This window comes from Nerophis ophidion, linkage group LG05 (assembly GCF_033978795.1).
Source record: "Nerophis ophidion isolate RoL-2023_Sa linkage group LG05, RoL_Noph_v1.0, whole genome shotgun sequence".
NCBI lineage: Eukaryota > Metazoa > Chordata > Actinopteri > Syngnathiformes > Syngnathidae > Nerophis > Nerophis ophidion.
This window is the reverse complement of record NC_084615.1, coordinates 57,790,349-57,805,090: the sequence shown is the minus strand read 5'-3', so window position 1 is coordinate 57,805,090 and position 14,742 is coordinate 57,790,349. Positions and strand designations below refer to the sequence as shown.

At 37.5% G+C, this 14,742-nt stretch overlaps 2 protein-coding genes across 3 annotated transcripts in view; one reads left to right on the top strand and one right to left on the bottom strand.

The window, feature by feature from the left end:
- hvcn1 (hydrogen voltage-gated channel 1) lies at nucleotides 1–14,717 on the top strand. Of its 2 annotated transcripts, none has more exons than XM_061901574.1 (6): nucleotides 1–163; nucleotides 4,094–4,163; nucleotides 7,749–7,853; nucleotides 7,918–8,149; nucleotides 10,820–10,932; nucleotides 12,000–14,717. In XM_061901574.1, the coding sequence occupies exons 1-6, from the start codon at nucleotides 36–38 to the stop codon at nucleotides 12,054–12,056; spliced, it is 705 nt and encodes a 234-aa protein (XP_061757558.1). In that variant the 5' UTR covers nucleotides 1–35; the 3' UTR covers nucleotides 12,057–14,717. The 2 variants fall into 2 exon arrangements, with proteins under 2 accessions (XP_061757558.1, XP_061757559.1); XM_061901575.1 differs by having other exon boundaries at nucleotides 30–163; nucleotides 3,981–4,163.
- The window catches only part of LOC133553411 (tectonic-1-like), a 28,240-nt gene continuing 23,677 nt past the window's right edge, over nucleotides 10,180–14,742 (bottom strand). The window contains exon 14 of the mRNA XM_061901573.1: nucleotides 10,180–12,908. Coding sequence (XP_061757557.1) covers nucleotides 12,762–12,908 — 147 coding nt within the window. The 3' untranslated portion in view covers nucleotides 10,180–12,761. The remainder of the gene's footprint in view (nucleotides 12,909–14,742) is intronic.

Genomic DNA, 14,742 nt, shown 5'->3' with positions numbered 1-14,742 from the left:
GAAGTGCAGAAGGAAGTAAGGATCAGTGATCGTAGATGATTTCTTTCATGTGTGCATTCTGGATTTCAACTTTGTTTTCACTCAGGACCTTCTTCTTTTTCTTTTCGGTGTGCATTGCAGTTCTGTTTTGGACAACAAATACTACTACACTACTAATATCCACGTAAGAAACTTTGAACAAACTTGCTCTTTTTTTTGGCAAACTTCGAAAAAAATGATTATATTCTTTTTTTTTCTTTTTAGCTTCTCAGCTAAACCTTTACTTCTTACTATTACAACTAAATAGTACATAATACTACAACTTTGTAGAACTTACTGTGTATTTAATTGTTTAATGAAGATTCAACGTTTATTTGTACTAAGATGTGTGTACTAAATGTTAACATCTTACAGTAACACTACTGCGAACATAATGTACTATGAAATATTGCTCTGTATTCTGATTAACTGCAAATATAATATTGCTATGAAGTACTCACTGTGTATTGAAATCACTACAACGTTGATGTTGCTGTGAAGTACTTGCTGTGTATTCTAATTTACTGCAAATATGATGTTAAATAGTACTTGCAGTATTTTGAGTTACTGCAAAGATGATGTTATATAGTACTTGCTCTGTATTCTAGATTACGGCAAATATTATATTACTATAAAGTACTTGCTGTGTATTCTGAGGTAGTGCAAAGATGATGTTATGAAGTACTTGCTCTGTATCCCAAGTTTTTGCAAAAATTATGTTATACAGGTCAGATCTAGGACTAGATACACTAAGGTACTGCAAAAACAAACCCTGTTTCCATATTAGTTGGGAAATTGTGTTAGATGTAAATATAAATGGAATACAATGATTTGCAAATCATTTTCAACCCATATTCAGTTGAATATGCTACAAGGACAACATATTTGATGTTCAAACTGATAACATTTTGTTGTTGTTGCAAATAATCATTAACGTTAGAATTTGATGCCAGCAACACGTAAGCGATGATATTACGGACTTTTCATCCCTCAGGCGGTACTGCATCAAAAACCGACATCAGTGTGTAAAGGATATCACCACATGGGCTCAGGAACACTTCATAAAAGCACTGTTAGTAACTACAGTTGGTCTCTACATCTGTAAGTGCAAGTTAAAACTCTACAATGCAAAGCCAAACCCATTTCTCAACAATATCCTGAAACGCCGCCGGCTTTGCTGGGCCTGAGCTTACCTAAAATGGACTGATGCAAAGTGGAAAGGTATTCTGTGGTCTGACGAGTCCACATTTCAAATTACATTTGGAAACACAGGACGTGGTGTCCTCCAGAACAAAGAGGAAAATAACCATCCGGATTGTTATAGGCGTAAAAGTTCAAAAGCCAGCATCTGTGATGGTATGGGGGTGTATTAGTGCCCAAGGCATGGGTAACTTACACATCTGTGAAGGCACCATTAATGCTGAATGGTCCATACATCTTTTGGAGCAACATATGTTGTCATCCAAGCAACGTTATCATGGACGACCCTGCTTATTTCAGCAAGACAAGTGTTACAGCAGCGTGGCTTCGTAAAAGAGTGCAGGTACTTTCCTGGCCCGCCTTCAGTCCAGACCTGTCTCCCATTGAAAATGTGTGGCGCATTATGAAGCGTAAAATACGACAGCGGAGACCCCGGACTGTTGAACGACTGAAGCTATACATAAAACAAGAATGGGAAAGCATTCCACTTTCAAAGCTTCAACAATTAGTTTCCTCAGTTCCCAAACGTTTATTGAGTGTTGTTAAAAGAAAAGGTGATGTAACACAGTGATGAACATGCCCTTTCTCAACTACTTTGGAACGTGTTGCAGCCATAAAATTCTAAGTTAATTATAATTTGCAAAAAAAAATAAAGTTTATAAGTTTGAACATCAAATATCTTGTCTTTGTAGTGCATTCAACTGAAAATGGGTTGAAAACGATTTGCAAATCATTGTATTCCGTTTATATTTACATCTACCACAATTTCCTAACTCATATGGAAATGGAGTTTGTATGATGTTGCTTTGAAGTACTTGCTGTGTATTCCAAATTACTGCCAATATGTTACAATAGAATAGAGAATAGGATACTTTATTGTTACCAAATTTGAGAGCATGGCAAAAATACCGGTGGCTAACAATACTATTGTTAGGTGCAGTTGAAATGCAATTCAACCATTAAATAACATGTTAAAAATAAATACATAATTACGGGTAAGAACAGCGGCGCAGTGAAAAACAGGTTAAGCTCTTGGGACTTTAAAGTACTTGCTGTGTATTCTAAGTAACTGCAAAAAGTTAATATGAATGAAGTACTCGCTGTGTATTATTTCCTAGCGATATTAGGTGTATTTGCCAAATAGTAGTATGAGAAATGAAAAGGAGAAGTCAAGTCAGATTGTCAAGCATTATGAAATATTTTCATGACGACACAATGGATTTACAAATACAAACCCCGTTTCCATATGAGTTGGGAAATTGTGTTAGATGTAAATATAAACGGAATACAATGATTTGCAAATCATTTTCATCCCATATTCAGTTGAATATGCTACAAAGACAACATATTTGATGTTCAAACTGATAAACACTTTTTTTTTGGGCAAATAATCATTAACTTTAGAATTTAATGCCAGCAACACGTGACAAAGAAGTTGGGAAAGGTGGCAATAAATACTGAAAAAGTTGAGGAATTCTCATCAAACACTTATTTGGAACATCCCACAGGTGTGCAGGCTAATTGGGAAACAGGTGGGTGCCATGATTGGGTATAAAAACAGCTTCCATGAAATGCTCAGTCATTCACAAACAAGGATTGGGAAACGGACACCACTTTGTGAACAAATGCGTGAGCAAATATTTAAACAGTTTAAGAACAACATTTCTCAACGGGCTGTTGCAAGAAATTTAGGAATTTCACCATCTACGGTCCGTAATACCATCAAAAGATTCAGAGAATCTGGAGAAATCATTTCACGTAAGCGATCATAAAACAGACCTTCGTTCCCTCAGGCGGTACTGCATCAAAAAGCGACATCAGTGTGTAAAGGATATCACCACATGGGCTATGGAACACTTCAGAAAACCACTGTCAGTAATTATAGTTTGTCGCTACATCTGTAAGTGCAAGTTACAGGTGAACGTCGTGTCCTCCAGACCAAAGATGAAAAGAACCATCAGGACTGTTCTAGGTGCAAAGTTGAAAAGCCAGCATCTGTGATGGTATGGGGGTGCATTAGTGCACAAGGCATGGGTAACTTACACATCTGTGAAGGCACCGTTAATGCTGAAAGGTCCATACAGGTTTTGGAGCAACAAATGTTGCCATCCAAGCAACGTTATCATGGACGCCCTTGCTTATTTCAGCAAGACAATGCCAAGTCACTTGTTACAACAGCGTGGCTTCATAGTAAAAGAGTCCGGGTACTGGACTGGCTTGACTGTAGTCCAGACCTGTCTCCCATTGAAAATGTGTGGTGCATTATGAAGCCTAAAATACCACAACGAAGACCCCGGACTGTTGAAAAACTTAACTGTTCATAAAACAAGAATGGGAAAGAATTCCACCTGAAAAGCTTCAAAAATGTGTCTCCTTAGTTCCCAAAGGTTTATTGAGTGTTGTTAAAAGAAAAGGTGATGTAACACAGTGGTGAACATGCCCTTTCCCAACTACTTTGGCACATGTTACAGCCATGAAATTCTAAGTTAATTATTATTTGCAAAAAAAAAAAAAACTTTATGAGTTTGAACATCAAATATCTTGTCTTTGTAGTGCATTCAATTGAATATGGGTTGAAAAGGATTTGCAAATCATTGTATTCCGTTTATATTTACATCTAACACAATTTCCCAACTCATATGGAAACGGGGTTTGTACGTAGAAAGTACTATATATGTTTTTCTATGACTACTTCAAAAGCAGAAAGCAGATGGGTCTGTATGAGGTAGTAAATATTTCGCTAATGTAGCGTTTTTCTGCAGACAACTGCAATGGCTCGGTATTTGAGGTTCTTCACCACAGTAGGTGATGAGCAGCCTGTAAGCTGGGAGGACGAAGAACAGCTAACCTCCTCTGATGATCTTGAACCTTCTAGAAACAACCTGCCTGAAACGCTCACCTTCAGGGACTCCCTAAAAAGACTCTACACTTCTGACCGCTTCCAGGTATTACTGTGTACTTTTTACTACACTTCTGACCGCTTCCAGGTATTACTGTGTACTTTTTACTACACTTCTAAACCGCTTCCAGGTATTACTGTGTACTTTTTACAACACATCTGACCGCTTCCAGGTATTACGGTGTACTTTTTACAACACATCTGACCGCTTCCAGGTATTACTGTGTACTTTTTACTACACTTCTGAACCGCTTCCAGGTATTACTGTGTACTTTTTACTACACTTCTGACCGCTTCCAGGTATTACGGTGTACTTTTTACAACACATCTGACCGCTTCCAGGTATTACTGTGTACATTTTCCTACACTTCTGAACCGCTTCCAGGTATTACTGTGTACTTTTTACTACACTTCTGACCGCTTCCAGGTATTACTGTGTACTTTTTACTACACTTCTAAACCGCTTCCAGGTATTACTGTGTACTTTTTACAACACATCTGACCGCTTCCAGGTATTACTGTGTACTTTTTACAACACATCTGACCGCTTCCAGGTATTACTGTGTACTTTTTCCTACACTTCTGAACCGCTTCCAGGTATTACTGTGTACCTTTTCCTACACTTCTGACCGCTTCCAAGTATTACTACGTACTTTTTACTTCGCTTCTGACTGCTTCCAATTATAACATACTTTTTACAACACTTACAGGTATAACTGTGTATTTATTTACTACAATTCTGACAGTTTCCAGGTATAACTTTACACTTTTTACTAAAATTTTGACTGCTTCTCAGCTGCAATCGGGCGAAATACATAATATACTGTAAATCAATTGTGTTCCAGACTATTCCAAAAATTATCATTATTTTTTTAAATCTGTCCTTCCTCAATTATTTTTACCGCTTGGTACTCTCTTTGTCTCCTAGCCGCTCAGGCAAATCATATTGTCTGTTTATCTATAAGTATGGATGTTCTCAATATTCCAGGTCATTGTGACAATCATTGCAACTTTAACTTTAACTTTGTATTTTCTCTACTTTTTTGGCCTGGATTCACAGTCTATTTACTTTATTTCTTTGTTTTTCTTGTTGCTTTGATGTAAGCTACCTCACTACATGGGTCTATAAATAGCTAAGCTACAGAATTGCTACTCGTTCAAAAAGTCGTGACACTACCGCCAACCTACTTGAAAATGTAGTTAAACTACGTAGTTTCGCTATATGTAGCTTGTGACGTAGATATATATATATATACATATTTAGGAGTTATTTCTTTCTATCGTCATATTTGAAATAACTAGTGTTTTCCATTTGTACTCTTTCTATTTTTTTAATCTCATGTCCGATTGTGCACTGTTAGTTACCTTGAGCTTGGGAATGAAGGGAGTAGAAGTAAATGATAAATGAGTTGTACTTGTATAGCGCTTTTCTACCTTCAAGGTACTCAAAGTGCTTTGACACTACTTCCACATTTACCCATTCACACACACATTCACACACTGATGGAGGGAGCTGCCATGCAAGGCGCTAACCAGTACCCATCAAGAGCAAGTGTCTTGCTCAGGACACAACGGACGTGACGAGGTTGGTACTAGGTGAGGATTGAACTAGGGACCCTCGGGTTACGCACGGCCACTCTACCACTGCGCCACACCGTCCCTAGTACTCCTTTTCTTATCTCATCCTGTCTAACCTGTATGTCCCATTTGGGGAGGGTGGGGGCTGTTTGCAGATTCAAGAAGTAGTCTCTTCCCGTTTGAATGTTAGAACAACTTAAGAAGCTGGTATGAATGTATTGGTCTAAGTCCTTCTCTTAAAGTTTTAGTAAAATTTTAAAATATTCCAATTCTGTCTCGATGGTCCTTCTTACTCAGCATATATGTCATCAAAAAAACTTGGGATGGACCAGTAACTTAAATTCCCTGGGAGAAAGAACTGGTCTGACGCAACACTTGTTACTGCCCATCACTGCATGCAGAATACCACAAACAGTATAATACATACATATAGTATTGTACATACAGTACAGTAAAATATGTAAATATAGTATACTATGTACTAGGGCTGCGAATCTTTGGGTGTCCCACGATTCGATTCAATATCGATTCTTGGGGCCGTGATTCGATTATATATCGATTTTTTTCGATTCAACGCGATTCTCAATTCAAAAACGATATTTTTCCGATTCAAAACAATTCTGTATTCATTCAATAGATAGGATTTCAGCAGGATCTACCCCAGTAGTAGAGTTAAAAAAAAAAAGCTTTTATAATTGTAAAGGACAATGTTTTATCAACTGATTGCAATAATGTAAATTTGTTTTAACTATTAAACGAACCAAAAATATGACTTATTTTATCTTTGTGAAAACATTGTACACAGTGTGTTGTCAAGCTTATGAGATGCGATGCAAGTGTAAGCCACTGTGACACTATTGTTCTTTTTTTTTTTTTAGAAATGTCTAACGATAATGTCAATGAGGGAATTTTAATCACTGCTATGCTGAAATTATAACTAATATTGATACTGTTGTTAATAATATTAATTTTTGTTTCACTACTTTTGGTTTGTTCTGTGTCGTGTTTGTGTCTCCTTTCAATTGCTCTGTTTATTGCAGTTCTGAGTGTTGCTGGGTCAGGTTTGGTTTTGGAATTGGATTGCAATGTTATGGTATTGCTGTGTAGTGGTTTGTTGGATTGATAAAAAAAAATACCAAAAAAAATTACAAATAGATTTGTAAAAAAATGAGAATTGATTCTGGATTGCACCACGTGAGAATCGCGATTCGTATTCGAATCGATTTTTTCCCACACCCCTACTAAGTACACTATTTTGTGGTTAACAATAGTGCATTGAGTGACTTATAGCACTCCAGTCAGTGTATGACCATGAAAAATAAAATTATACAATAATTGAAATGTTACAATGGAAAGATAATTAACAGCTTCTATCAGCACTAGTTCATGTAAAACTGGTTACCGAACTACTGTAATGAAATCTCAGGGCACTCAATCGATCACAACTGGACTGTTTGGTTTGTCTAAGAAGACATTTTGCTTCTCATTCAAGTAGGCTTCATCAGTTCATGCTTATGGACTTACATTGGTCAGATCTAGAACTAGATGTAGCTGCAGTTGATTGAATGTCCTGATATTACAATGACCTTGACGAATGAAAACATCCATAGACATACTGTAATTAGAAACAATCATAACATTCATTATAATTTAAACAACAATAAACCATTGTTAGGTGTTAACCTCTCCAACATGTCAATAAATGTAATACTTTATTTCCCGAATGTGTTCTCGTCTATGCTGTAATCTGTCTCTGCTTCTGTTTCTCTACTCTGTTTCTGTGGCAAACCCACAGAGTTTGGGTTCAGTTTGAGGTTTCTCCTTGCCTCAATTACCAACTGTTTGCTTGTGAGGTTTAAAGTACAAGTAGCGTAGTTGTAGACCTGCTTATGTGTAGAGTGCCGTCATATACCTACTGCTTATAAAAACAGGAATATATTTTTTTAATGAGAAAAATTCAAAGTAAATTGAATCCAATATTTTGTTTGAATGATCCTAAATATTTGTGTTGTTATTGAATATATTCAGCAAATTGTTGGACTTCAACCAACAGGTGCTGGTGGTGTGTTTAGTGGTGTTGGATGCCATATTTGTCCTGGCTGAACTTCTCATAGATTTGTCAATTATCCAGCTGCAACATGGACACATTGCAACAGAGGTAAGTGTATTTCATTCCACTATCCACTAGTGTGTGTGATGTCATGACTTAAGTGACTTGGCAGGTGTTTCACTACCTGAGCCTGGCACTTCTCACATTCTTCATGGTGGAGCTGGCTGGCAAGCTGTTTGCATATCGCCTTGAGTTCTTCCAACATAAGTTTGAGGTGTTTGATGGCTTGGTGGTGGTGCTGTCTTTTATTCTGGACATCGTCTTCCTCTTCCATGATGACGTCTTTGACGGAATGGGTCTGCTCATCCTGCTGCGTCTGTGGAGGGTGGCTAGAATAATCAATGGTCAGTACTGGAATATTGGACTGCTGATAAAAATGGATGGATGGATGATTACACTCATATTAGCATTGTTGTAGTGTGAGACTGTGTCTGCTGCTTTTAACTTGCATCACAACATTCAAACAATTTAAACATTTTCTCCTGCCGGCCTCAGTGGGTTGTAATTTGGATGGATTGTATTTTATTAATACTGCAGACCATTCATGGCAGGCCAACTAAATAAGACACTCAAAATGTACTTAATTCACACATTTTATACAATTTAATTGATTAAAACATTTACAATTTGAACTATAAAATATTGAACAAAGAGTATATGAACTTTGGGGTAGCATTTTATTTTTGGAGCAGTCTTTATACTTACAAAGGCTATAACGATGAATCGATTGAATCCATTTATTTTATTAGAAAAATGCTTCAATTTGTTATCCTGCTTTGATTAATTGAATTGATGAGGGTAATGGAAATAGTGGCCAGAACTTTAAATAGCATGGCTTCTGCAATATAGCACACACAAGACTGGTGGTGTGTGGGTGCTGTTATCTGTATGGCAGCTAACAGAGTTGTTTGTATTTTTCATAAATGCAAACATGTTAAAAGTGCAATCTATTGTTGATGATGTGCATGCATTTGAAAAAAAGGAATCAAGGTTATGGAAAGCTAAAAACGGTTGTCTATTTCAATTATTTTCTCTAAAATACCCATTGAGGCTATAAAGCATGTTTTATTCAATTACTCGATTAATAAAACAAACTGATAGATTCCACAGTGGAGTGTTTTAAGTCTCGTCTTAAGACCCACTTTTATTCTTTGGCTTTCAACACTATGTGAGTTGTGTGGTCGGTCCTCTGTGTTTTTTTTTAATACATTTTGATTTATATTTTACTGTTTTAATTGCTTTTACCCTTTTAAAATTGTTTTTAATCTTATTTATTTTTATATAGTTTTTTTATACTGGTTTTATATTTATTTATTTTTTGTTTTTATTCAGTCATTGGTGGAGTATAATATTGTTTTTAACATGGCTGTGCAGCACTTTGGAAACATTATTGTTTAAATGTGCTATATAAATAAAGTGGATTGGATTGGATTACTGGAATGAACAATAGCTTCAGCCCTATTACTTACTAGTAGAGATGATCCGATCCCGTGATAGGATCGGGGCCGATATTTTTTTTAACTGATTTGGCCCAGCAATCTTCACCACAGCACTGTCCCATTGTTTCTTTGGCTAAAAATTGTACTCACGTGAAAGGTTCCTTCCAAAGAGATGCACGCTCAGGGACACACAATTACATTTCCATATTCCTTGTTACACACATGTAAGAGTTGTGTGAATTCCAGGAGGGTGCATGTCTTGCATGAACACTGGTTCCAATTTGTCGATTCACAGAGTGAAGCCCCTTTTAAGATATTAAGTTATCCTCACCACCATAGTGGGAAATAAACTAAGTTTCTTCCAAGCGTCATTGTAACTGGAGGACTGGAGTTTCCAAGTGCTTGCTCATGTGACGTTCAGTTGGTTCTTTTTTTTTCTCTTTGGAATTCTGCTAATGTACACAGGGGGATACCAGACAAACGGCTTCTTCCCACCCGTTGTGGACTGTAGATCAATTGATCAAAAAAGTGTGCTTGTGAAGTTTTAACATGATTCAAATAAAATAAATTGATTTACTAGAAGAAAAGGAATGGCTAAGAATGCCGCGTGCACACATGGACAAGCACACGCACCCCAAGCAAGACAACACAAGAAGTTAACCGATGAAGCTTCAATGTAAAAAAAGGGGTGATCGATCCAGATGTCCATACGATCAATATCTAATATCAGTATGTTAATTGTACTGAATTGATAGGTCAAAGAGTAATTCTTTGGACAAAACCCAAATTATTTAGAAGAATACTAGCAAATTCTAAATTTAAAAAAATTTACTTTTTAAAAATGTATTCTGATACCTTAAGTTACTCTCTATAAAACATGTTCAGTTCTATAATCTATTGTCAAAGTATCGGAACAGAGTTGTAGGCCAAAAATGTTGGTCAGTACATCCCTATTTACTAGGATTCAGATGATTTATTTCCTCTTTGAATCAGCTGTGTATCCTCCTCCTGTTTGCAGTCAAACATGAAACGCAATTAAACAAAAAAAAGCAATAATACAAACAGTTCAAATAAATGTATCATGTTTTCTTATTTTTCGGTTTCTTCCTTCAAAAACAGATTTGTTTGCAGCAGATGTTTTTTTTTTTTTTTACCTTGAAACATTTCAACTTTCATTAGAAGTCATTAGAAGGGTCATCGGACTACTAAATAACCCTTCTGAAAATATGTGTGCTTTGCAGTGACATATCACAGGAAAGTTTTACAAAGCATGATAATAATGCTACATTAAAAAGTAACATTAGAAAACTGATTACAGATTTCTGAGTTTCCAAAAAATTATTTAGATGTAAAATCGAGTTGTAGTTGGCCCGCAGGATATAGTTTGCTTATGCCAGATGGAGATTATGCTGACATAGCACTGCTCTTCTACATCAAACATGCTACTTATCTGTTCGCCAGTGTGTTCAAAACTGTAACTTCATTTATTTGTACATTTTTGAGACATTGACATAGTATGTCTGAAGTTTGATGACATGAAAACACATTCTAACATTTGGTGGTAATGAATTGCAGGGATTCTCGTGTCGGTAAAAACTCGTGCAGACCAGCAGATGCACAAGCTGAAGGGAAGTTACGACCATCTTGTACAAAGAGTCACAGAACTGCAAAAACAAGCTGATCAACTCGTAAGTTTTCACGACTCTCTTCTACAATTCAAAATTAATGTCTAATTTGAATTGTGAATTACCGAGGGATTTATTTTTTTATGTTGGATCAATAAGTTAATTTTTTTAGGATTGAAAGTTTGCCCTTTTTGTTAACCTTTTCTCTAAAGTTAATCCCTCTTTTTGGAGGAGTTTACCATCATCTGCATCCCTCCACAATCTGATTTCGAATTAATGCTGCAAAGCCACATGATCCAGCCAATTCACACAGTGTATGAACATAAGCATTAACAGTTCCGTCTTGCATTTGCCTTCTTTGTCTGAACTTATGCCTTTTTAGCAGAACACTTCTTTGTGGTGTTAATTATTTATCAAGAGCAGTCTTAGTTTCACAAATGTGCCTTTTACACCTGGCAGGTGTGCCAATATTCTGTGCACCAATGTTTCTATGCAGTGTAGTAACACTTCTTACCGCATCTGGGCTGTTTACTGATCCACTGGTGTTCTAAGAAATGTTGTAGGACTCCCTCCAAACTTTATATTTTGCACACCAGTTTGTAGTTCCCATGTTCAAATGCTTCACCGGTGATAACAGTGGCATTCCATATCCAAAGTGTGGTACTTGCATTCCTGCGGCAGATTGTGCATTAGCTTTATCCATCTTGTAGTTTAGCAACTTAGACAATGAGTTGAACGTTCAGTTTGTGTGGTTCAATTTCACTCCCGATGGTTAACAAATCCTTTCAAACCTTTTTACTTTATACGCAACCTTGTCTCCTCACATGTTGTGTTTTCCAATAAAGAAACATATGACCCGAGAGGGACAAGCGGTAGAGAATGGATGGCATGGATGGTGTCTCGCATACTTCTTCTGCACTGCTGCTGCTTCTGGCTTACTTTCCCTTTCACTTCCTTTGAATATATGACAACTACTTTACAACAATACTCAAAGTCAGCTTCATATTCATGTGTTCGAGTTAAGCACTGATGCCTGTTATCAAAGTTCATACTCATGTTTTCTAGTCCTGCACTGATGTCTGATATCAAAGTTCATACTAACTTTTTTTGTTTGCTTTCATGTGTCCTAGCAACAAGACAACCAGAAGCTTCAAGCCCTGCTCAAGAGACATGGCATCGACTTCTGACTACTATTATTATCAACAACAATATATTCCTTGATTATTTGTTGGATCAGTTAATCATGCATGACTATTTGAAATTCCTATTTCTTAATGCACTTGCTCTGTATTAGTTACCTGAACACGCTACAGTATCCAGTACTAGATACTGTACTCCTGGTATTATTACTATTCCCACTTTGTAAACTCTTAAAACAGTATAAATATTTTCCAGTAAGGGTTGCATTGTTGAGGATACATGGATGTATAGCATGTTGATACAAGCGTTGCAAAGTAGTTACCGTAGCAACACAAATGCTACCACGCTTCCCCCAGTACTAACGTCCATTTTTAAAAAGGAGAAATGAATTACGGTCCTGAGTAGTCCTGGGTTCAATCCCGGGCTCTGGATCTTTTTGTGTGGAGTTTGCATGTTCTCCCCGTGACTGCGTGGGTTCCCTCTGGGTACTCCGGCTTCCTTCCACCTCCAAAGACATGCACCTGGGGATAGGTTAATTGGCAACACTAAAGTGGCCCTAGTGTATGAATGTGAGTGTAAATGTGGTCTGTCTATCTGTGTTGGCCCTGCGATGAGGTGGCGACTTATCCAGGGTGTACCCCGCCTTCCGCCCGATTGTAGTTGAGATAGGCTCCAGCGCCCCCCGCAACCCTGAAGGGAATAAGCGGTAGAAAATGGATGGATGGATGGATCTTAAGTTGACAATCACTGATTCAAACAAATGGAAAAAAGAAGTCCATAGGCAGCTGGGCGTTGATAGTAGGCGTGGCTCTGTAACCAGGTAGAGCAGAAGCAGAAACTTCAAAGAAGCTCACTGAGCTCCTGATTAACACCACACTCTTGCCTCTGTTCATCAGAACCTATGAAAAGCACCAAAATGTATGTTAAGAATTTGTGCTGACAATGTTTCCCCTAGGTTTACAAGTTTGAGGGGACTATCCACAAAACACATGCACAACCACACACTCGTGCAGCATAGTGACTGTAGTGCGATCACTCCTTTACATTTACATTACGAGTGTGCAAGTGTAAGTGCAGCTGTGTGTGTTGTGTGCACACATGCATGGACTTCATTGTATGTTTTACTGTATATACTACTTAATGACAATACAAGTCATTTATACATAAATTTCATTTAAAACGTGTGTACATTATTCATTCAACTTAATACAGTAGTACCTGTTGTTCTTAGTCAATGGTTCCAAAAAGTCAGACGAAAAACAAATTTTACAAAAACCTAATATATTTTTCCATAAAAACAATGTAAATCCAATTAATCCCAAAACATGAGGACAAAACACATTTTCCAGGGATTGATAGTTTTACATGCGGTGAAGGAAATGTATAAATTAAAATTATATGTAATTTTACTTTAAAGGCCTACTGAAACCCACTACTACCGACCACGCAGTCTGATAGTTTATATATCAATGATGCAACACATGCCAATACGGCCGGGTTAGTTTACTAAAGTGCAATTTTAAATTTCGTGCCGAAAAATCCTGCTGAAAACGTCTCGGTATGATGACCCCTGCGCGTGACGTCATAGATTGTAGAGGACATTTTGTGCCAGCATAGTGCCCAGCTATTAAGTTGTCTGTTTTCATCGCAAAATTCCACAGTATTCTGGACTTCTGTGTTGGTTAATCTTTTGCAATTTGTTCAATGAAAAATGGAGACATCAAAGAAAAAAGCCGTAGGTGGGAAGCGGTGTATTGCGGTCGGCTTTAGCAACACAAACACAGCCGGTGTTTCATTGTTTACATTCCCGAAAGATGACAGTCAAGCTTTACTATGAAACAGAGATGTCAAGGGAACACGGTTGGATTGGACCACACACACAAAGTACAGTGTATAATGCAGCGATCATTTTTACCATTCTGTATTCTGAAGGCGATCTATGTCGTGTGCTACTCCAGCATCAATATCAACAGCGTCCTCCTGACCATCACCGTCAGGTTCAAAGCGGTTTGGCTCTATCCCTTGTTGCGGTTGAGCCTGGCCGAGTGGTCCTGCCACCCCCATGGCTGCCACGGCGCCTCTCACAGGATCTTCCCTATCTGAATCGCTCCCACTGCCCTCTATTCTTTTTTTTTTTCTAGTCCTTCACTCTCACTTTCCACATCCACGAATATTTCATCCTCGCTCAAATTAATGGGGAAATTGTCGCTTTCCCGTTCCGAATTGCTCTCGCTGCTGGTGGCCATGATTGTAAACAATGTTCAGATGTGAGGAGCTCCACAACCCGTGACGTCAAGCGCATATCGTCTGCTACTTACGGTACAGGCAAGGCTTTTTTATCAGCACCAAAAGTTGCGAACTTTATCATCGATGTTCTCTACCAAATCCTTTCAGCAAAAATATGGCAATATCGCAAAATGATCAAGTATGACACATAGAATGGACCTACTATCCCCGTTTGAATAAGAAAATCGCATTTCGGTAGGCCTTTAATTAAACACTCACTTTTATTTTAATTCAAGAAGATGGCAAAGAGAGAGGAGCAAAGGGGTCGCAGATGCCACCTTTGTTCTTTATTACGGGTTCATTATTGACAACATTAGTGTTCCTTGCCTTCTTTTATCAAAGTGCTGGCACTCACAACTTTCTATTACCCCATGGTGGATTATTTTGCAGTTGAATTCAATAAAAAAAGTACAGAGACTGAATCGCCAAAGTGTGGATTTTTTGGTT